This window comes from Notechis scutatus, chromosome 3 (genome assembly GCF_049901735.1).
Source record: "Notechis scutatus isolate UNSWTSFEM ecotype Mainland chromosome 3, rNotScu1.2, whole genome shotgun sequence".
NCBI lineage: Eukaryota > Metazoa > Chordata > Lepidosauria > Squamata > Elapidae > Notechis > Notechis scutatus.
In genome coordinates this window covers 190,696,329-190,721,345 of record NC_142011.1, presented here as the reverse complement: position 1 = coordinate 190,721,345, position 25,017 = coordinate 190,696,329, and the positions used below count along the sequence as shown (strand labels likewise).

The 25,017-nt window shown below is 37.9% G+C and overlaps 1 protein-coding gene across 1 annotated transcript in view; it reads left to right on the top strand.

Annotated features, from left to right (window-relative positions):
• CSMD3 (CUB and Sushi multiple domains 3) overlaps positions 1-25,017 on the top strand; it is a 618,612-nt gene that overhangs the window by 351,773 nt on the left and 241,822 nt on the right. Inside the window, exons 11-12 of the mRNA XM_087962106.1 lie at positions 8,755-8,858; positions 16,372-16,484. Coding sequence (XP_087818232.1) covers positions 8,755-8,858; positions 16,372-16,484 — 217 coding nt within the window. The remainder of the gene's footprint in view (positions 1-8,754; positions 8,859-16,371; positions 16,485-25,017) is intronic.

Sequence of the window (25,017 nt, the reverse complement as noted above, 5' to 3'; positions counted from 1 at the left end):
TGTTTGACAAATAAAAATCAATAATAATAATAATAATCTGCCAAAGTACACTGCACATGGCACTACAGAGCTCTAGAGTTTGCAGTTGTGGGAATGGGGGAAAATTATGAATCCAATGCATAAGAAATTGCAGGAACCCCCCCCCCCCCATCTCAAATTCCACCAAATCCCAGTCTTTCAAATAGAAAAGTTATGTTGTGCAATTTAACTTGTATTACAACTAAGCCAGAAGTAACTTTGCTTGGAAATATGAATGTTGGGACTTAGTACTAAAGAAAAAGTGATTGTATGGCCCCCTGTTGTAAATTCTTATGTTTAAAATAAAAGAGTTGGAAGAGTTCTTCTGGTCCACCCCTCTACCCAAGCAGTTTAACTCTCTGTGCTGTTTTGTATATGGACAGAAACAGTTTTCTTACACTTAGCAACACAGAGGTCATCTATGGAATCCATATGAACATCACCAGTGGTGGGATTCAATTTTTTTTCCTACCAGTTCTGTGGGCATGGCTTGGTGAACGTGGCAGGGGAAAGATACTGTAAAATCTCCAGTCAAAAGTGGTATTTGCCGGTTCTCCAAACTACTCAAAATTTCCGCTACTGATTCTCCAGAACTGATCAGAACCTGCTCAATACCACTTCTGAACATCATATCCCCAATCCCCAGGCTGCAACCCACACTTGGGCCCTGAGCCCTTCAGAACTGGGCTGCAGAAGTGAGAGTGCACAGATCCCCACTTGTGTGAGCAGCAGACTAGCGTGGGCACCTGCGCTCCATTTGCACAAGTGGACGGTGCATGTACCCACCACTCATGCAAATGGAGCTGTGCATTCATGGCTTGCCTGCCATTCATGCAGAATCATCCCCTTTCCCCTCAGCTGATCCACAATGCCAGAAAAGTTGCAGAATTCTGATATACATCATAGTGTAATTATACAAATGATATCAAAGTTGTAACCTGCACAGTGAATTCATGATAGGCTTGAAGATGCTCAGAGCTGATAGATTACAACAGTTTATAAGCTCTGCAAATAAATAAATAATAAACAAACTGTTCACTGCTTCTTTCCTCCCAGATTAATAACTATTTTAATGTTGTTCACAGTATAAAGGTTAATATATGCAAGGCATTTAAGAGAATGTACAAGTGCATCAAATTATTCCATGAAAGTCTAAATAAGAAAAGCATTAGAGTCGTTGATATTTTCAGCGTTGGTACAGCAAAGGCAATGGATTTCTTTGTGTTTGGAAAACTATATTATATGCAAAAGTGCTTATTTAAAGAGTAATATTGTTTTCTGATATTTATTCCTTGGCCTTTTTTATGAAATTACATAACTGTTAAGAGGGTACATAGCTGCTTATTGAGACTGCATCTTAATTGCTTCTGAGCAAATGCAGCGTAAAATAATCGGAATAACTTTCATTTAACACAAGACTTTGAACTGACCTGTAGCCACTTTCAAATTGATTGGAATATTGACTATTCTGCCCTGTCCACTTCAGAGAACTAGAAACTTAGTAGCTTAGATAATTGAAAATGCATAGCTTGCTGCAATAAAGCCAGGAAGATAACATATTACTTTCTCAATTTAGCTTTGCCTCTCAGGTTCAGCTCTTTAGTCTGATAAATGTCAGTCCTTAAACATACAATTTTCTAGCCTGATAACAAGATTATCTGAGTGATTCTTTACCTAGTTAAGTTGTAGATTAAGACACCAGTTTGAAACTGGAGCCATGAGTTCTAGTCTTTCCTTAGGTTTGAAAATTGGCTGTGTGATTTTGGTCCAGTCAGTCTTCTCAGCTCAATATAATTCACCAGCCTGTTGTTGTGGGAAAAATAAGAGAAATGAATATTTCCTTGCTGCTTGAGTTAATTTTAAAAGCAATAAAGATGGGAGAAATCTAATAATAAAGAAATAATGTTCTGTTTAGCAACATAGAATGGAATTGTGCAGGAGCACAAGGTCTCTCAAACCATGATGGACCAATATCCTTCATTGCATTCTTTGTAACTATATTTCATTGAATTTGAAATATCATTACTTCATTATATTAATAATTTCAGATATTTTTACTTTGTTGCAATTTTAGATATTTCATTTTTAATATGACTTTAGGGTTTACATTATAATTCAATATAGACTGTATCCTTGATCTTATTTATAAATGTTGGTTAGGTTGCTTTACAAATACATGGTAACTGACTTAATTTTTATTTTCTTTATTGTCAATACTGTCCTATAACTGCAATAAATTGAATTAGAGGATGAATCTAAATGGAAGATTCTTATCAAAGGTAAAATAGCTTTTGTGAGGATTCTGAATTGAGGCTCATAGATTTCAGGTTATTTTGGCCAGTGCCTAAAGGAGAAATATTTTCTCAGAAAGCAAGATATATTCAAAAGAAAGGATTGACAGCAATATCTCTCAAAGTACATTAGGGTGGAAACTACTGCATTTTCTTTTTAACTTCTACTCTTTGAATTGGAAAACTGACAGATCTTTTCATGGATAATGGAAATGTCTGAAGTTGTTTGTTTGTAAGATGGTGTCTTAAATCTATCAGTCTGGGAGTCTGTTATTATCTCCATGAGCCTCAAACTGTTTATTAGAAGCTTGATCTAGTTTCATAGCCAGAAGCATATCATTCTCATAATCTGATCATACTGATCATACTGTTTCTGACCGGGCTATAATCTTGATTAAAAAAAATAACAAAAAACCTTCCTTCCTTCCTTCCTTCCTTCCTTCCTTCCTTCCTTCCTTCCTTCCTTCCTTCCTTCCTTCCTTCCTTCCTTCCCTCTTCCTCCTGTTTCTTTCTTTCTTTCTTTCTTTCTTTCTTTCTTTCTTTCTTTCTTTCTTTCTTTCTTTCTTTCTTTCTTTCTTTCTTTCTTTCTTTCTCTCTTTTTACTCTTCTCTATTCTTTTTTAATGTTATTTTGTATTGGATTTGACTATTGCAATCAAAGTTTTTAATAAAAAATAATATACATATAGACATTTAATTGAGCAGCAGGCACAGGTTAGAATTTAGAGATGTGGCTTTAGAGGTTGAGATGTGGGTAGTGGTGGTAGTGGAATTATCAACATGTACATCATAAAATATGACCACTATCCTAGTACACATTTGTCCTGAACATTGAGACACTAGTCTCAATGAAAAGATACTTTCACCATTTATTTATTTATTTATTTATTTATTTATTTATTTATTTATTTATTTATTTATTTATTTATTTATTTATTTATTTATTATTTGTTTATTTATTTATTTATCTATTTATCTATTTGTTTGTTTGTTTATTTATTTATTTATTTTCAAATTAGCAATGGATGCTTATGTTACATAGAATTGGGATGTGACTGAATAAAATGAATGAAAATATAGTGAGATATTGCCTGAAACTCTTCCCTCAATAAGTATTTGTGGCACCCTTTCTTTTTCTAAATAAATTAAGGAAAACATACTAGGGGGAAAAAAACACCCTGAAAGTTTTAAAAGCAAATACTTTATCTGTGGGAGTTACTTGAATGTCCTGAGACATATCCTTGAAACAGTGTTTTATAAAAACCAGTAACATAATTCTTTATTTGTGCTTAATGAATATGAGGGGTGATTATTAGCCATGGTGTCACAGTGGTTAGAAATGCAATATTGCAGGCTAACTCACTGCAGTCTCCAGGAGTTTGATTCTTAATGTTGATCTTCAAGGTTGACTTGGCCTTCCAAACTTCTGAGGTTGATAAAATGAGGACCCAGATTGTTGCGGGCAATATGCTGACTCTGTAAACTGCTTACCAAAGGCTGCAAAGCACTATGAAGCATTGTATAAGTCTAAGTGCTTTTGCTATTATCATTACGTGCAGAGTAACAGAGTTGGAAGGGAACTTGGAGGTCTTTTAATCCAATCCCCTGCTTAGGTAGGAAGTCCTATACCATTTCAGACAAATGACTGTCTAATCGTTTCTTAACAAACTCTAGTGATGAAGCTCCCAGAACATTTGAAGGCAAGCTATTCCACTGATTAATTGTTCTAATCAGAAGTGGTATTCAGCAGGTTCTGACCTTTTCTGGAGAACCGGTAGCTTAAATTTTGAGTCGTTTGAAGAACTGGCAAATACCACCTCTGACTGGCCCCACCCCCATCTATTCTCTGCCTCCTGAGTCCCAGCTGATCAGTTGGGTCTTATTTTGTTGCTCTGCAGAGGAGAACAGAGCTGGAAAGCAGGTTGATGGGGTGGGGAGGGATTTTGCAGTATTCTTCCCCTGCCATGCCCACCAAGCCACACCCACCAAGCCACGCCCACAGAACAAGTAATAAAAATTTTTGAATCCCACCACTGGGTCTAATAGTCAGGAAATTTCTCTTTAGTTCTAGGCGGGTTTACTCCTTATTTAGTTTCCATCCATTGCTTCTTGTTCTGCCTTCATGTGCTTTGGGAAATAGTTTGACCCCCTCTTCTTTGTGGTAGCCTCTTAGATATTGGAACATTGCTGTCATGTCATCCCTATTCCTTCTTTTCATTAAACTATGCATTCCTATTCTTCATATGTTTTAGCCTCGAGTTCCCTAATCATTTTTGTTGCTCTTTTCTGCATTCTTTTTAGAAACTCAACATCATTTTTTGTTGTGGTGACCAAAACTAGATTCAATATTTAAAGTGTGGCCTTACCAAAGCCTTATAAAGTGATATTAAGACTTTATGTGATTTGATTCTATCCCTCTGTTAATGCTATCAATTCATTGTCCACATGTGGCCACATAGTAGACTTTATCCACAATGACCTGTCCCTAACCTGGTCTTCCAACTTTTCCTATAGTGCCTATATTGTATCTGTCAATCAATCTTGCTGCTGGTCATCCTTTTGTTCTCCTTCTTCCTACCTTCCCCAGCATTAGAATCTTTTTCTAGGGAGCTATATATTTGCATAAAGTGTCCAAAGTAGAATAGTTTGAGTGAGGTGATTTGTGCCTGAAGTAAGAATTCTGGGGCAATTTATGCAGTTATTTGCATTCTTGGTTGTTCATGATATTCTTGGGAGTCTTCTCTAGTGGAAAAGCACAGAAATTTCAATATCCTTCCTGTCTTGCTTCTTTAAACTTCAAATTTTGCTTCTCTATGAACAAGATGGCTTTCATGATTCTGATCTTTGTAGATATAAACATACCATGGTATTTGAACACAATTTCCAAGACATTCATACATTTATTTATTTATTATTTTTATTTGTCTAGCATGTATTAGATAACAAATATAATTAGAACATAATTATGATTACATAAAATAGGTACAAATAAAAGGGAGAGATTAGGACAGGGATGGTAGGCACATTGGTGTGCTTATGCATGCCCCTTACAGACCTCTTAGAAATGGGGTGAAATGAACAGTAGACAGTGTAAGGTTAAAGTTTTGGGACTTTGGGGAAGAAACCACAGAGTCAGGTAGTACATTCTAGGCATTGACAACTCTGTTGCTGAAGTTGTATTTTCTGCAGTTTGGAGTGATTTACCTTAAGTTTGTATCTATTTTGTGCTCATGTATTGTTGTGATCGAAGCTGAAGTAGTTATTGACAGGTAGTACATTGTAGCAGATAATTTTGTGTACTATGCTTAGGTCAGACTGAAGCAACCAAAAAGATATTCTTGGTTGCTCTACTAAGTGCTAGTCTGCAACATATCCCTTCACTGCTTTCCTTTAGTATTGATGGTTGATCTGAAAAGGCAGAAGTTGCCTACTACCACAATATCTTCATTAAATTCTAATGTAAACTGACACTGATATGAGTTCAACTGACCTGTACTAAAATCCAGAAATAAAAGGTTTTGATCATATTCTTTATTCAGGGATGTATTGTATTTTGCTAGAGAAAAAGAAAGAACCTCCCAAAGAAGCCTCTATTGTATTTATTACCTATTGAAAAATATTAATTTGCTAATCAGTTGAAATTTATCAGTATCCTCTCTTAGAATTATTGTTTTATTATTATATTAATTACCTTCTGTTTCCAGGTACTACTGTGTCCAATTGTTCAGACTTTTTGACTTTCTAATTGACAATTGTTAAGTCAGGGGTGTTATGTGGCAGGTATTACATAAACCAGCATGATTTAAATAAAATTATTAGTTTAAACATATTTTAAAAAAGCTTCTAGGCACATAAATTAAAAAGTATTATGACTATTGCCTAGGACTTTTCTTTTAAATGGGAAATTATTGAGAAAAATAAAAATAAAACCCAATGTGATTTGGAAATGTTCTATGCCATCAGGAATATTTCATTCACAAATTAGTATATCTGGCTTATCTCAAGACAGACAAACACTAGAAGGCTGAAAGAGGAGACAACTTTTGCTAATTGATTGGTTTTTTTTAATTGTTCTGACTAGGAACAATTTTTATCAGAATGCACATACCATCTTACCCCAAAAATACAACCTCCTCAGAAAGTAAGTCCTAGCTTGATTTTCACACATGTGACCAATATAAGCCTTATCCCCCAAATAAGCCCTAATTAAGATCCCCGCCCACTCCAGGGTACACAGGTAAAAATTAAGCTAGGGTGGGAATGGGGAGGTAGAGCTGCCCTACTACTTACCCTTGGACAGTCGTATAGAAGGCCTCGCACACCTCAGCCCATTTCTTCTGCAGTCAGCAAGACTTTCCTGAAGGCCTCTGTAGCCAATAACAGAAATCCAGATCGATCCAGAACTCTGTTACTGGCTTCAGAAACCTTTCCTAAAGGCCTCGTAGCTGATAACAGAGCTCCGGATTGATGTGGAGCTCTGTTATTGGGTTGAAGAGGCCTTCAGGAAATCCTTGCTGGCCTTTCTGGATGAAGAAATTCCTGAAGGCCTATGACAACGAAAAGGAGGCTGGGGGCAATGCGAGCAAATGAGGTGAGTCTGTGGACAACATTCACCCCCCCCAAAATAAGATCTAATTACCTTTTCAGTGGCAAAAAAATAAAACAGGCTCTTATTTTTGGGGAACACAGGTAGCACACTGTCAATTCCATGTGTTGTGACTTCTACATTGCATAACAATTTGTTGTGTGTAAAATAAGGTTTAGGTTTGAATCCTTTGCTAAGCATGGTATTTATTCCCAGGCATACCTTATTTATTGTCCTTCTTATTCATCAATTAACCTTCAACTCCATGTTCAAGGAAAACATTCCGTGATTCAAGCCTATTCAGTTTATTGATTTATTACTCTAAATCAACAAGCATTTGGAACTTTCTTCCATGGTGCAATCATTTACGGGGACAAATATAAAGTTAATTAATGTCATTGCATCCTACAAGTTAGTATAGTTTGACAATTGAAGTATCAGCTATACTTCTGCCTGGTAACTTTTGGCTATGGCTATCATGACAACACTATTTGAAGATCCTGAATACTTCAGACAAATGTCTTAAAAATGGAGGGGTAGATCCAGCCAGAAGAGAAGCTGACCTGACTGTGGCCATTTTATTTTCTTCTCTTGTAGTTTTTCTCTAGGAATTTCTTTTCACATGGCTTCAGGCTTGACATACCCTGGAGCTCAGGGGGCAGTAGAGATAGTTGGGGTTTTGTAGCCAAAACAATATAGTTATCTTATGACTCAGTGACATTCCAATGATTGGCTGCCCAGAGGAGGAGAACAAAAGTAACCAGGCAACCAGCCAGCACCCAGATTGGACAATATGATTTATTGTTTGGCAAAACAGGAAACTTGCACTTTTTAATGAGGTGGAAAGTGCAGGAACATTCAGAGTTGGCTTTCTCCCAGTCTGTACCATGATGATATCTCATAATAAAACTGTTCTTTGATGAATCAACCTGCCTCAGAGTTCAGTTTGCAATGGGTGTATTACTTAGAACCCTGACAAGATCTACAGTAAGAATGGTGTGGGTTCAAATATAGTATGCCTGTTCAAGTATAGAAACTTCTTTCATCTGGAATTTAAGGTTCATAAAATCTAATGTACCTATCACAGATAAAGCACAACAAGACTTATCAAGTGTTTATTGAAAATCTTAAATCACCCTCTAAACACCATCTCGTGTATGATATAAATACAAATTGATTCATTTCTTTTATGCACACTGAGTTATATCAGAGAAAGTTTAATCTTCAGATGAAAGCCATTATATGAAACATTTTACAAATAAAATAACATTGATTTATTTATTATAGTATTTGCAGATGTTAAAAGACAATATTGCTTTTGTATAATGTATTGTATCAAATTATATTTCCTTTTTATTATTTGATAATGAATATCTTTCACTGGTTTGTATAAATCCTGTAAACTTGCATGAATAAATCAGGGTACAATTAAATGGGGATATAGTTAAAAACAAAAAAAAAATCTGTAACTTTGATTATTAATATAATTTAATAAGTCTTAAAAGAACTCAACTTCTATATAATATAGAAGCCCAGGTTGTACAGGGATTACAATGCAATATTATAGACTAACTCTGTCCACAGTCTGGAGTTTGATTCTGACGGGCTTGGGGTTGAGTCAGCCTTCCATCCTTCCTAGGTTGGTAAAATGAGGACCCAGATTGTTGGGGGTAATATGCTGATTCTGTAAACCGCTTAGAGAGTACCGTACAGTACAATGAAGTCATATGTAAGACTAAGTGTTACTGCTAGTGCTATATAATAAAGCCTGTTATAGAGTCTGTCTGAGCATTTGTTTGATTGATAAAGAAAAGAAACTTGTAGGTATATTAAGTAAATTTGCATTTGTTTTTCATTCTAGGTTATTCAAATTAATTTTGAAGAATTTGACCTGGAAATTGGCTATGATACACTAACAATTGGAGATGGAGGTGAAGTAGGTGATCCTAGAACTGTGCTTCAAGTGTAAGTCTCCATAATCTCTATCCTGGTGAAATAATGGTTTGTTCAATCTCACCAAAGAATGAAAAAGAGCAGTCCTCCTATTTACATGGCTTTTAAATATGAATATAATTTCAAATTCACATGAGAATGTATAGCAAACCAAATATGTTAAAGGTAAAATAAATCACATTATCTTTATGTTGGCTGTTTATCCTAACATCATTTGTTTTATTATGATCATGTGAGCACAGAGCACAGAAGCAATGCATTTTAAATGTAAAATATTTTACAGGCATACACATGTATTATTTCTCCATTTTAAGTTGACAAAATACATAATATAACATTATAATCTCTGGGGTCCTTCGTGCTCTCTGAGGTTGGTTGCACACATTTCATTACCCAACTAAGTAACATCATCAGTGCTAGTGCAATTTCTCTGGAGCTGTTATGTGATATTTTTTTCCCAAATGCCATCACTCTGCTAAACAAATAATTCCCTGAACACTCTCCACCTATTTACAAAGTCTGCATTACTATTACTATTAATCTTCTCAACACTCCTATCACCCATCCCGTCCCACTTGTGACTGTATGACTGTAACTTGTCGCTTGTAACCTTATAATTTATATTGACTGTTTCCTAGTATGATTGAGTTGCTTATTATACACTATGACTATTATTAAGTGTTGTACCTTATGATTCCTGACTCTTGACAAATGTATCTTTTCTTTTATGTACACTGAGAGTATATGCACCAAGACAAATTCCTTGTGTGTCCAATCACAGGCAACAGTGATGTCACCAGCTAATCTTTTCAATCCAGAAGTGCCTTAGTGATTCTGACATAAGTGCAAAAAAAATGACATTGAACTTCAATCTGATTTCATATCATGATAATCTTTAAATTCATCTAATATAGCTTTAGTTTTATCATTTTCTAATATTCAACCTTGCATACTTACTGATTTCTCCGCTCTTTAATTTCTCAATCTCCCTTAGATAAATATAAATCATTTTTCTCTGCATGTCTAGTCTAGTTTAAGATGCTAATGTTTTGTAGTAGCCAGTTCAAAGTAAGATATACATTTAACAAGACTGATGAAATTACACTGATTTGTTATGAATGCAAATGAATGTTCTATCATTTTTTTCTTATCAGAGTATTATTCAGAGCATTGTTAGCTTCACAGTAAAGTTACCACTATATTATAATAAAGAAGCTATAGTAGACAAATATGTGCAGATAATTTGCTGATTTTTTTTCAAAATGCAGTAGTCAAGCTGAGCATAACTGTCTCAAAGTTATTTCATGTTCCAATCGCATTTTTATATATATCTTTGGTTATTCGGGTTTTCTCCCACGTAAGATTGGAAGTATCTAGGCAAAGTTTCGATGAAGTCCCATTCATCATCTTCAGGCTTCTGTCTTCAGTGCTCAGTGCAAGCAGTGTGTGACCAGAGCTGCCATCTCTGTGGTGGGGGATGGTGTGCTGGGCTGGTTGGCGTGCTGCAGCCTCTTGATTGGTTGATGGAGTTGATGTTGGTATAATGGGCTGTCTAATGGCCTTTTGTTGTAACTGGATCTAGTGCGTCATCTCCTGGGTGTTAGCCTCTTGTATTTTAACGGCTTGGGTAATGGGTTGTGTGATGGGCTTGTGAGTTCTTTTGTTGTGGTATCCTGGGTCTGCGTTGTAATCTCCTGGGTGTTTGTGTTTTGATCTCTTTTCGATTAGCCTGTGTAGTAACAGCTGTGGGTTGTTCAGGTGGAGATTTATTGCTGTGTTCCTTGGTCTTGTGCTGTGATATCCTAGGTCATTTGGTGTTGTGACTTCTTGAGTTCTTGAGGTGTAATTTCTTGGGTTTTCTGATTTGATGTCCTGGCGGTGGCTGTGATGAGCATTTTGGGTTTTAATATGGCTTTGAGTTCTGGGTCTGTGTTCGTTTGGCTTGAGTTGTGGTCGTGCCACATCTTCATGGTGGGGTCAGTTCGCTTCATGTATGGTTCAGGGGAGTTTGAAGTGGGTAGTGATGCAGCTGCAGTGCGGCTTCTGGTCTGTGGTTGTGTCTCATCTTCTGTGTGGGTGTGAGTCTGCTTTTTACGTGGAAGTGTGGTGGTGGCATCTTGTGTGGCCCTCATGGGTGTGGGTCTGGTGTCATTTATCATGTTGGGTACTTCGTCTGTTCATGAGGGCGGGTTTCCAAATGGCTGGTAAGCGGGAGGTGTCATCTCTTTTATTCATGCTGTGTGGGTGTTTTTCTATCTCTATGGCTTCTCTGATTATTCTGCTGTTGAAGTGTTCAGTTTTGGCGATAGTTCTGGTATTTTTAAAGTCAATCTCATGTCCTGTGGCTTTGAGGTGTTGGACCAGGGAAGAGGTTGGTTCTTCTTTTTGATTGAGTTCTTATGTTCTTCAACGCGTGCACTTATTCTCTGTTAGTTTGTCCAATGTATGTGGTGGGGCAGGCAGTGCAAGGGATTTCATATACTCCTTGGTTTTCTAACTCAATTTTGTCTTTAGGGTTTCTTAGGATGGTGGATATTTTTCTGTTTGTGCAGAATGCTGTTTTAATGTTGTGTTTTTGGAGGATCTTGCTGATTTTGTCTGTAGTGCCTTTTTATATATGGGAGGAGGGCTTTGCCGTTCTCTTGTTCTCTGTCTTGGATTTTGGTTGGGGTTTCTTTTTGGATTAGGTGGGTGATCTTCTTTCTTTGGAATCCATTGGCTGTTAGTACGTAGGTGAGAGTGTTTAGTTCGGTTTTAGGTGTTGTTCATCAGCTAAGCATTTTGTTCTGGAGATGAGTGTCTCAGCTCGGAATTGATCTGTGCTGGGTGGTGGTGTGAGAGTGCGTGTAGATAGCGGTTTGTATGTGTTTTCTTTTGGTAGATGGTGTGTCCTAGGGAGCCATTGGGTTTTTTTGTATACCAAGACATCTAGGAAGGGAAGTTGATTGTTAGCTTCTGTTTCCATGGTGAATTGTATTTTGGGGTGTAGGCTGTTGAGGTGTGTGAGGAAGTTGTTCAGTTTTTCTTTCCCGTGTGGCCAGATTATGAAGGTGTCATCTACATATCTGAGCCAGAGTTTGGGTTTGTGATCATATTTTTCTAGAGCTTGTGTTTCAAAGTGTTCCATGTAGAGGTTTGCGATGACAGGTGAGAGGGGTGATCCCATGGGTGCTCCTTCTATTTGTTTGTATTTTTGTCCATTGTAGGTGAAGTATGTATTGGATAGACAGTGGTTGGTCAGATCTAGGATGTGCTTGGGGGGTTGTATTTGTTTTGGATGGCTGTCAAGGCTTCTTTTATTGGCACTTGGGTGAAGAGGGATATGACATCGAAGCTAACTAGTAGGTCGCTGGGTTGTAAGTTTTGTTTCTTTATGATCTTGATGAACTGGAATGAGTTTCTTACATGTGAGTTGATGGATTCTGCATAGGGCTGTAGTTGTTTGGCGAGAAATTTGGCTAGGTTTTGTAGAGGTGAGCCTATGGAGCTGACTATTGGTCTAAGTGGAGTTCCTTCTTTGTGTATCTTGGGGAGACCATAAAGCTTAGGGCATCTGGATGATTTCTCTCTGGGTATGATTCTTTGCTGGATTTCTTCACTGATGGGGGAGGCTTTTATTTTGGATCTGGTGGTTTTTCTAGGTAGGTGGTGGGGTCTGTCTTTAGGGGTTTGTATGTGGGGTCTAGGAGTAGGTTGGTTAACTTGGTTTGGTAGTCAGATGTGTTCATAACCACTGTCGCGTTGCCCTTGTCTGCTGGTAGGATTATTATGCTGGTGTCTTCTTTCAGGTTACGTAGTGCAGTTTGTTCTTCTTTTGATAAGTTGCTTTTGGGTGGTTTGCTAGTGCAGAGGATGTTGGTGATTTCGAGTCTGATTCTATTAGCATCATCAGGGTTGGTTTTGGTCAGGCTGGTTTCAACTCCGCATATGATGGTTTCTGTGGGGATGTGTTTGGGAGCAACAGCAAAGTTGAATCCTTTTGAAAGGACCTTGGTTTCGGCTTTGGTGAGGATCTTGTCTGAGATGTTGTGCACTGTTTGTTTCATGTGTGGCTGTGAGGGGGGGAGGAGTTGGTTTCTGGCGTTGTTGTAGTTTTCTGAGTTTGTTGGTGTGTGTGTCTGTCTTGAGGGTGGTCTGTGTTTTGCTCTCCAGACAGCGAGTTGTTTGGATTTGTCCCAAAGTAAGGGGTGAATCTTGTTGCTGAGTCTGAGGTGAAGTGTGAGGAGATCTTTGTTGATTTGGTCTAGGAGAAATCTTTTTGTGTGAAGTTCATTTCTAATTAGGGCCAATTCTGTTCTTTTTAGGATGCGTTTGGTGGCTGCTGTGTTGGTGTGGAATTTCAATTGGAAGCTTGTTCGGAATTAAATTTTGATCTCGGCAGTTGCATAGGAATGCGAGGTCACATAAAATGGAAGCTCTTTGGACTTCAAGTTTTTCATAAGTCCTGGTCAGATGGTGGGTTTCCTCCCCGTAGAGGTGCAATATTTGTTTTCTGAGGTTCTCGCGGGTATTTGTATGTGGATCTTTGGTTATTCAGGTTTTCTCCCGCGTAAGATTGGAAGTATCTAGGCAACGTTTCGATGAAGTCTCATTCATCATCTTCAGGCTTCTGTCTTCATCTCTGTGCTTCTCAGAGTGATGTGAGCTTGCAGCTGCTTCTTCCTTTTAACTGCTAGTGGGGGTGTGACTTGATTGGGTGGGGGCTTGGCTGTGTTCTGATTGGGTGGGGGTGTGTTCTGATTGGTTGGGGTTTGGCTGTGTTCTGATTGGTTGGGGGTTGGCCATGTTCTGATTGGCTGGAGGTATGTTCTGTTCAGGCGGGGGCTTGGTTGTGCTCAGGTTGGTCTTAGTTACTGGGCGGGCGGGCGGTGCGAGCGGAGCCCGGAGTCGGCGGGCGGGCGCAGCGGCGTGTGGTGCGTGCGGGCGGTGCGAGCGGCGGGCAGTGTGAGCGGAGCCTGGGTGGGCGGGCGGGCGGGCGGTGCGAGCGGAGTCTGGGCGGATGAGCGGAGCCCGGGCGGGCGGTGCGAGCGGAGGCCGCTGAGCGGCAGGAAAAGGGAGCTGGGCAGCGATTTCTTGGCGCGCGGTGGGGGGTCTCTTTTGGCCAGCCCCGATTTTTTTTTCAGAGGGGAATATCATGCCTGTCAATTGGATTCATGTCTGGGGAACGGGCGGGCCAGTCCATAGCATCAATGCCTTCATCTTGCAGGAACTGCTGACACACTCCAGCCAAATGAAGTCTAGCATTGTCTTGCATTAGGAGGAACCCAGGGCCAACCGCACCAGCATATGGTCTCACAAGGGGTCTGAGGATCTCATCTCGGTACCTAATGGCAGTCAGGCTACCTCTGGCGAGCACATGGAGGGCTGTGAGGCCCCCCAAAGCAATGCTACCCCACACCATTACTGACCCACTGCCAAACTGGTCATGCTGGAGGATGTTGCAGGCAGCAGAAAGTTCTCCATGGCATCTCCAGATCCTGTCACGTCTGTCACATGTGCTCAGTGTGAACCTGCTTTCATCTGTGAAGAGCATAGGGCGCCAGTGGCGAATTTGCCAATCTTGGTGTTCTCTGGCAAATGCCAAACGTCCTGCACGGTGTTGGGCTGTAAACACAACCCCCACCTGTGAACGTTGGGCCCTCATACCGCCCTCATGGAGTCTGTTTCTGACCATTTGAGCAGCCACATGCACATTTGTGGTCCATTGGAGGTCATTTTGCAGGACTCTGGCATTGTTCCTCCTGTCCCTCCTTGCACAAAGGCAGTGGTAGCAGTCTTGATGCTGGGTTGTTGCCCTCCTACGGCCTCCTCCACATCTCCTGATGTACTAGCCTGTCTCCTGGAAGCACCTCCATGATCTGGACACTACACTGACAGACACAGCAAACCTTCTTGCCATAACTCGCATTGATGTGCCATCCTGGATGAACTGCACTACCTGAGCCACTTGTGTGGGTTGTAGACTCTGTCTCATGCTACCACTAGAGTGAAAGCACCACCAGCATTCAAAAGTGACCAACCATCAGCCAGAAAGCATAGGAACTGAGAAGTGGTCTGTGGTCACCACCTGCAGAACCACTCCTTTATTGGGGATGTCTTGCTAACTGCCTATGCTTTCCACCTGTTGTCTATTCCATTTGCACAACAGCATGTAAAATTGATTGTCAATCAGTGTTGCTACCTAAGTAGACAGTTTGATTTCACAGAAGTGTGATTGACTTGGAGTTACATTGTGTTGTTTAAGTGTTCCCTTTATTTTTTTGAGCAGTGTATTTCTACCCCATACTGGAAACCATTATGGACTTTTTGCCGATGCTCAGATTGAAATGTTAATGATTTATAGATTGACATATGTGTAAAGGATAGGTTATGAGAAGAAAAGAGACTTGTATATAGTTTCATGGGAGAAAAAAAATACTAAATTTGTATGTGTGATGAAGATCAGAAGTCACTTCACTGCATCATGGTAGAATTTTAGTTTAGTTAGCATTGTTTTTACAAAGTCCAACAGAGTGTTTTCATATCAATTAAACACATAGCTTTAGTTCTTAGACAATGGTATACAAACTGCAATGACTGAGTTCAAAAGGCATGCTAAACTGAATGCTATTATGGTTAATGTATGAAGCAAGCATGAGTAGGTAAACCTATCAGAATATATTATAATTTATGTCTTTATCAACCTTCACTATTTTAGTCCCATTTGAATCTCTTGTAATAATGTGATGGCAAAGGAAATCTGTGATTCTCTGATTATAGTTCTCATGAAAACCTATTCTTATGTTGCCAGCTGAACAGCTTTCTCTTGAACTCTGTGTCAATGGCAAGACTTAAATAAAAACACTTGCATGCTGTGGCATAAGGATATTTTACTGTTAAGTAAAGTTGTTAGTCAGCAGGTACCTATAAGTTAGCTTCTCTTAATAAGTCTGTGATGTGTGTGTGTGTGTGTGTGAGAGAGAGAGAGAGAGAGAGAGGCAGAGACAGAGGCAGAGGCAGAGACAGAGAGAGGCAGAGACAGAGATACAGAAAGAAAGAAAGAAAGAAAGAAAGAAAGAAAGAAAGAAAGAAAGAAAGAAAGAAAGAAAGAAAGAAAGAAAGAAAGAAAGAAAGAAAGAGAGAGAGAGCACCAAATGCTGTCATGCAGTTACTCAATTATGGAAAAGAAAAAAGATTTTCAGCTAGTAATTTATCCTGATTAGTCTCTTCTCCTTCCCCTTCCCCTTTCCTTCTCCCTTTCCTCTCTCCTCTTCCCTCTTTCCCTCCCCCTTCCCTTCTCCCTCTCCCTCCCCCTTCCCTCTCCCCTCCCTCCCTTCTTCCCCTTCCCTCCACTCTTCCCTTACCCTCTGTTGTTTCCATTTTGATGGTTCTTTTTTTTTAAAAAAAATGCTAGTATGCCATTAATATGAAGTTCTAGCTTTTAAAGACTAGAGTGCTATAATCAACTTCTCTGCTTGATTTTTAAAATAGCGTTATTTCATAACCAATTTACAGCTAATGGACTTTTTATTTTGTTTATGATTAGATTAACAGGAAGCTTTGTGCCGGATTTAATCGTTAGCATGAACAATCAGATGTGGCTGCATCTTCAGACAGATGAAAGTGTGGGCTCAGTTGGTTTCAAAGTTAACTACAAAGGTAACTGTAATCCTATTAGAAATTCAACTAAAAAAGGAACACAAATCTTGACTTTCCTTTGGAAATCTGTGTTGTTTAAAATATTTGTTATGAATACAGAACTAAACAGAATACACATACATTTTTTTAAATAGGATACTGTTATAAGTCAATGTGAGTGATTGCCTGTAAAGTTTCTTTCTTTCTTTCTTTCTTTCTTTCTTTCTTTCTTTCTTTCTTTCTTTCTTTCTTTCTTTCTTTCTTTCTTTCTTTCTTTCTTTCTTTCTTTTTCTCTTTTCTGTCTGCAGGTTTTAGCAATGGGAGCTTAAAATTGCTAATATAATATTTGATTCTAGGTATCTCAGATGATGAATATGCAGTTCTTTTGTCTTTAAAGGAATAAAGTCCAAGGCATTTTTATGCAGACTCAAAAAGACATACATCAAATATTTATTTATTTTTTCTTTTAAAGAATGATTCAGGAGGGGAGTTATAAACTTTCTTGGAAGTGTCTTTTGCTTTTCTACATTATATATGTTTCTGCATAGAAAAGAGAGGAGAAAGAATCCTTCTGGATTTGTTTCTGAATAGCGGTGTGAGTTATTGATCTTATGCAGTGTACCTGATTAATATTTCTCTCCAATTGGTTGTAGAAATGTATTCTGGAAAGAGAGTGGAAAAGCTACAAGGTTCGCTAATGACAAAACTGTCAGTAACACAATGCTCTAAGCAAGCAGACTTGAAAACATGTTCCTTATTGAATCAAGGGAACATTACATACACTTTACTCCAGTCATTCTTTAAAAGAAGAATACTTTTTGTATTTGAGTTTCTGTGCTATTCCTGTATTATTGTAATGAAAGCTAGAATTTGGCAAGTCCACTTTTCTTTTCTCCTGGGGAGTAGAAAGCAAAATTGCTAGATCCTTATATAAACATGCTTAAAGCTTATTATGAAAAATCTTTACATTCAATCGATTTCATATTTCTATAAGTGTCCTTTTATTCTTTGAGTCTGCATATTAAATAATGTTCTTGCTTTTGAAACTGGTGTCAGAGGTACCCATTTGGTAGAAATATAGTCCTCTGAGAAATAGATGCTCCAATTATTATCATAATTCTCAAATACCTTAGAACAGGGGTGTCAAACTCAAGGATCCAGCCCATGTGCTGCTTAGATCTGACCGGTGAGGTCAGCCTGGAAACAGCAAAGGACTGGCCCATGGTGCCCCTGCTAGTGAAAATGGACCATGGGGGACCATGCAGGGCATGGGGAGATCATGCAGCCCATTTTTGGCCTGGACATTCTCCTGCAGCTCTCTGCCAGCCAAAATGCAGCACAGGGGTATGCGTACCCCCTACCCCATTTTGTCTGGCAGGGTGCTGCAGGAGGCCATCCAGGTTGAAAACAGGTCCCATATGCCATCCTTCCTGTCCTGCTCCCACCCTGCCACCCTGTGGAGGACAACTACAATGCCCTCAAAGAAATCCAGATTGATACCCTGCCTTACAATACTTTGGATAGACACGAAAACAAACTAACAAAAAAATGCATTCTAGAACAGATCAATTTAGAGTTTTCACATGAGTCACAAATGCCCAGGCTCATATTATCCTACATCAGACAGATTAGTAATTCTAGAAAAGACAGTAATTCTGAAAAAGATGGAATAAAGAGAAGAAGAGGACAACCAGCAGCAAAATGGACTCAGTTATAGTATGGATGGGTCACTGTTGGAGATTGAATGATCAGATTGAAAGCAGATCATTCTAGTAAAAAAATCTATGTCGTTGCTAAGCATTGATACTGAGTTAATTACTTTGACATCATCAAGATGCAATTTTATTGCTTTGGGTTAGTTTTGGTAGTCCTAAATTGTTTTTTTTTTCCTATTTGTTAATATTAAATTGGTTGATATGGTCATCAAACTGAAAATCATGACACTGTGTGGCTAACATGATACTAGAAAGTACAAACCAACCAATATAAAAGCAACAACCAGAACAGAATGTATTTCATATGGAAATTACAGAAATTAGCAACCAAACTATCTGAACTCAACTAACTTCACAATCTTCATGTCTGAGAATGCAGCTATGCTGCAAGTCATTCCAGAAAAAGCAATATCTGCTTTAAGATATTGCATACAGATGTTCCATTATACATTATAAAGATATTGCACAGTTAAAATAGCAAATCAAAATTTTATAGGAGAAAATAATATATGCTACCACTATACAAATGACTACATGGAAAACATTATTTTCAAAGATCTTTAGTGGAAGTAGATTGATTTTGTTAAATTTCCATTTTTGTTAAGCTTACCTGGTAAACTTGGGATTTTTTTAAAAAATAATTCTCAGGTAATATCAGGTGTTGTCTTATAATTTTACTTTTCTATGTAAAGTCAATATGTAATTCAGTCAATGTAATATTACTTATATTATCTCATCTGTTTGAGAAATTCCCTAGAACAGATTGGAAGAAGGCAGAGGGGACCAATTTATACAGAACTGCAATGAGATTGAATGTACCAAAATAATAGAGGAGTTTAATAGCATGCATATCTAGTGCTATTTATTTTTACTCAATAACAATGTTTTATAATACACTTCCAGAATGAGATTTATGAAACTATCACATCAGAGAGCAAACACGTTGCCTAAATTTGATTTGAGACTTTTTAATAATCTAAATATCATGCGTTGTAACATGGTTGCTTTTCACTGCACAGATGTATAACTCAAATAATGCAATTGCCAATGTTTTGAAAATACTGATGTACAGATGCTATTTTTATTGGAAATATCCAATGGTGTCATTATATAATCAAGCTATGTTATTGAAATATATTCTTAGTTAATATATTACTTGGGTCTATATTCCATGGCATTTGTGAATGTGTTTTGTAAATAGATGCCTAGGGCATGTTTAATTATTCATAAAATTGATTGTTTAATTAATGTTCTACAAAGGAGATTTTAATATGTCACTCTCCACTTTATCTCACAGCCTTTTAATGAAGTTACAAAACAGTGAAACAGATATTTTTTTTTGTTAGAAAAAAATGTTTGTAATAAAAGGACAGATATACATATATTATAATTTTCTGGTCTTTCTGAGCTGAGCTGCTCTGAATTTTAAATACAATACTAAAAAGAATATACATGTTGTAATTAGACTACCACCTGCAAAATAACTTTACATTTATCTCTTTAAAAATTTCTATACAATTTAATATACATTGAGCAAAGGATGGAAGCATTGCTACAAATAGCAGGCAAAATAAAGCAAATGTCATATATTATGGTGATGACAAATAGAGAAATGAAATTATGTCAGGAAATGCCATAATTTCCATAAAGACTGCTACCTAAATGGGATCCTTAATGTTACTGTGATTCTGTTTACAAATCACTGCTAAAATATCCTATACAGAATGAGTTCCCAACCACCCAAGGGGGAAAAGGTGAATTTTAGCTTAATATTTTGAATTAATTTTGAATTATTTTGACACCACTCAGAAACAGAATGGCAGAAAACAACTAATGATCCACAATTAATTAAACTAACTAAAACTAAATCTTTGTTATAGATTAACAAATTTAAATATTTAACGTTAATTACCTAGTATTTTACCATTGACTTATTTAGTATACATCCTTTCTATTTGTGTGATTGCTGGCAAGCATAAGCAGAAAAAGATTTCTGTGTGCATGTATAATTTGTCTCCAAAGGGTTTGTTTGTTTGTTTCCCTTCCCTTCCCCCTCCCCTCCTCCTCCTCCTCCTCCTCCTCTCTGTTTTTGGAGAATTCTCTCTCTCTCTCTCTCTCTCTCTCTCTCTCTCTCTCTCTCTCTCTCTCTCTCTCTCTCTCTCTCCTTCTTTTTAGAGAATTATGAATTGTTCCTCTGGAATGTATATATCTGGCCATTCTGGGATTGTCCACCAGTTCAGTATGAATAAATGTTCTGGAATGGAAAATTGAAGTTCCAAATGTCTTTGGACTTTTTAAAGCATAGATTTATATGATAAGAAGAAAAAAATGGAATGGTTTGAATTTTCATGGAATACTGCATCTCTGGGATAGAACATTTTGCCCATTAATAGAGAGACAGAATACATATCAACAGAAGGTCAAGTTTTGAACCTGAATTTGAATTGCACATGGAAGAGTGTGTTGCAGATCGGTTCTGCTATAGAATACCGTATGTAAATCCTAAACAAACTGGATTATATAGGCTCTCTGAAGTAGTTTTGGTAACTTCGTGTCCTTTTCTTTTTAATGATTTCTTTGATATTATCCCGTTGCTTCATCAAAGACTGGAATTTGATTAGTAGGTTATCAACTATTGGTCTGCCTTTTTTATGGAGGCAGAATGATTAATACTTTGTGCGAAAGGACTGTTTGTGATGTTGTACTGAAATTTGTTTTTACTCCAATCACTATGCAATGATGCATTCCATTACTGTATTCTGAATAAGCCAAGCCTTTGCTCTAAATTATTTGCTCAAATTGCAGTTTATAGAAGAAGATGGTTTTTTTTTTTTTTCCAAAATAGGCCTGCTGGAATAATATCCTAGAAAAATGACTACATTTACAGATTCCTGGCTTGCATCTGGGATTAACTGCATTTATCAGTATTGGTTGTCAGAAATATATCTGCTGCATATAATATAGAATGTGGGTTGCAGATACAATATACAACATTCAGGTGGACATGGATATGATTCATAACTGCAGATGTTCTCATTAGTTTAGAACGATGAAGCATTGAAGGCTGGTTAAACTGATTTTTTGTAGCAAATTAAGGAAGAATTAAAAAAAATAGGACCCTTTCAGACATATCTATCTACTTTCTCTTTGAAATACAGCTCCATAAGACATATTGTAAAAATTGCAGTTGTGTGATGGACCTGGAAAATAATATTTCTCATTATTTTTTCACATTTCACAGGAAGGTAGATTTGTATTTTTTCTTCTTTCTTTCCTCGATGTAGTGAGTTATTCAGAAATGAATATAATCTTCAACTTGCTTTAGAATTTCATATTGGGAATCTTTCTGAGTTTCTGCAATTTATGCATAAATTTCTTTAAATCACCTAACAATAGATTCCAAGTTGTATTTTAATCATTTTTTCCTATTAAATTTAAACCTGTCTATGATCAATCAAACAAGATATAATTGACATGGATATAGAGGGGTTCAGATGGTTTCATTTTATTTTGTTATCATAAATTCCATGCATTTTTATTGTTTAATTTTAGAACAAAGGTTATAAATATTGAAGATTGTCCAGTTAATTGCTTTTATTATTATGAGCTGTCTGTGGGCACTTCAGAGAGGCAGTTTGGTCTTAATGTTAAGTTCTAGACCTCACTTGGCATGAATCTAGTTGGTTAATTTGGGGGCATTAATTTCATCTCATCCATGAAAGAACACAAGAACAAAATACTTATGAAAAATCTTGCCAAAAAATTGGCAGGAAAGGCATTAAAAAACCCTCCAATGATTCCCCATAATCTCTCCCATGTCTCCAGTTATGACCACTCAGTCACACCTCTGGTTATGACCACTCATTCACCAAACATTCAAAACTACACTGAATAAGGGAACTTCTGACTAGTTTGAAAAGTGGCAGTCATCACAGCATCCCCACAGTCACATGATTACAATCTGGGCATGCCCAATTCACAATCACAACATTGCAGTGAACTACAACAATATGATTGCCTTTTGCAATCTTCCCTGCTGGATTCTCACAAGCAAACTCAATGGGAAAGCTATAAGGGAAGGCTGCATGTTGTCCCTGTAAATCACGCCTGCTGCCTCGGTGCCCACTTGCACTTCCCCCTATGTTCCTGACCTTATAAGCCTTGGTGGGCAGTGGATAGAGTGCAGTACTGCAGATTACTTCTGCTGACTGTCAGCTACCTGCAATTTGGCAGTTCAAATCCCACCAGACTGAAGGTTGACTTAGCCTTCCATCCTTCCAAAGTGGGTAAAATGAGGACCCTAATTGTTGGGAGCAATATACTGACTCTGTAAACCACTTAGAGAGGCTGTAAAGCACTATGAAGTGGTACATAAGTCTAAGTGCTATTACTATTACCTGAGACTTCCACCTGTTCCCATTTAATGACCTTCATGCCCTGGGATTATAATGGAAACCAGGTCTGCCAGTATTGCTATTGCTAAGCATTACCTTACAATCACATCCCTTAATGGCAGAAATTCCAGTCCCTATTGTTATTATAACCTGAGGACTAGTTATAATTCATGTTACTTATAAAAGAAAGAAAAGAAACAAATTCTTCAGCTATGGTCACAGACTTTTGACAGCTTCTCTTTGCTGCCTTTTAACTTGGATTGGTTATCAATGTTAAATGTCTTTACTTTGCTACTGAGAGTAAATATCAGAGAGAGGGGAGGCGGGGAGGGAGGGAGGGAGAGACTCTCTAATAACTGTGTAAACAATTCCTTCAAGGGCTATTTTGTTTTTTGTTTGTTTGTTTAGGCTGCCATCTAAAGTTCTTCCATTTCATTACTTTCATACACACATTCCTTAAAGTTTCAGTGAAATCAATCTCACTCTTTCAGAATTTCTTTTTTTTCTTCTTTCTCTAAGGTAAAATAAAGCAGATACCCATGTGTTCTTGGTAGTAGCAAGCTCAAATTATTGTCTATGTTTGGCTTGTGAGCCATATTTCTATCAAAGCCATATAGTTGTAAAAGGATTGGATGTCCTCCATAGTGAAGAAATGTTTAAGATTTTTTTTTCTTCACAGAATGGAACAATTGTGAATCTTGTGATGTTTCTCAGACAGCTCAAGTTAAACCTTGCTCAAGTGATTCTCAGCTTCTGAGGATTGCAGGGATACATCAACATCATCTGAGTGGCAACAGTATAGAAATAGTTCCATTGTCAGCTTTGGAAGCCATATTAGCACCAGAAGCTTCCATGCTGCCACATTCCTGTGCCTGGGAATTTGGGAGGGGGGATTTTGTAAAGTGTTTGTAGTTAGACATAGTTCTTTACAGTCAAGGTCATGTTATTCCTGCACCTGGATGATGAGTGGTTTAAGGGATGTCTCAAATTGGAACAGATGGTAATTGGGCCATGTGATGGAGTGATGGGTGCAGGGGATAAATTTTATTAATTTTAATTATTGGAGGAAAACCCGGAACTCTCAGATTCAGGTTTTCCCAGATGTGCTAGTATGACAACTTTAATGAAATGGAACTTTGAGAAAATGCCTGTCTCAGAGTTTTGAGGTTGGAATTTGTTTCCCTGGAATGCTGACAGCCATGTTACTTCCCCCCCCCACCCCATTCCCATTGTAGGGAAATGTATGAATCAGGTATTACACATCAGTCACACAAGAAGAGAAAGGTATCCAAAAAGATAAGCCACCTTCTGGTTGGGGACTCAATTGTAAAGGGATGTAAATTTAGGAAAGGATACGGAGGTTTTGAAAGAGGTCAGGTGTCTGCCAGGTGCTACTACCAGCAGAGACAAGAGACGTATTCTTAAGATAGTCAAGAATGCCAGTAAGGACTGTGATGTTGATGCTATTATACATCTTGGTACAAATGATCTGTCCCAAGAGGATGTACAGTCTGCAGAAAGACTTCCAGACCATGGGATATGAACTTAGTAGTATGGACTGTAGACTTATCTTTTCAGAGGTTCTACTAATATACAAAAAGGGAAAGGCCAGTGAGTAGCAGAGTTTAATGTGTGGCTAAAGGAGTGGTGTAAAAGGGAAGGCTTTGGTTTTATGAGTCATGATGTCTGCAGCTGGTCCAATGAAAAACTGTACAAAAGAGATGGTTTGCATACATCAAAGAAAGGGACTGAGTTACTTGGCGTTAAATTCATAGATTTTCAGGATAAATATTTAAACTGAACAGTGGGGACAGAGAATTAATGGATACAGAACATTTCTGTCCCCAGCAATCTAAAATTAATAAGGATATCAGTGCATGTAACATAGATGTTTGTGCATCTAAGATTATCAAATTTGCTGTCAAGCAAAATCAAACATTTAATAGTGAGTGCCATACCATGTGCATTAATCAAACAGGTGGCAAGAAAGTATGGGCAGTCAGCAGGGGTGGGATACGACAGGTTTAACTACCGGTTCGGGATTTATGATTTTCCCTGCACGCTGTGAGCCACGTGCCTCTAAATCGTCATCAGCATGCTGTGTGCAGAGACGCAGCCTTTGAAACAGTCCTCTTTTCCTGCTTTTTTAACTGCAGCTGTGCCTAGTTCGGCAGCTGAAGTTGAAAAATCAGGAAATAAAGATCAAGTAAGAGACCGGATGGGCGGGTGGGCAAAAACATCAACAGACATAGAACCAGTTCTATGTCTGCTGCTCTTCAGAGCTACCAGTTCTATAGAGGTGGACAGAACCGGTAGAAACCCACCCCTGGCAGTCAGGCACAACACAGGTTATGTAGACAGTAAACACAGCATTGGACATAAAGATCTCAACTGCCTATATACAAATATACAAAGTGTGGGGAACAAACAGGGTGAACTCAAACT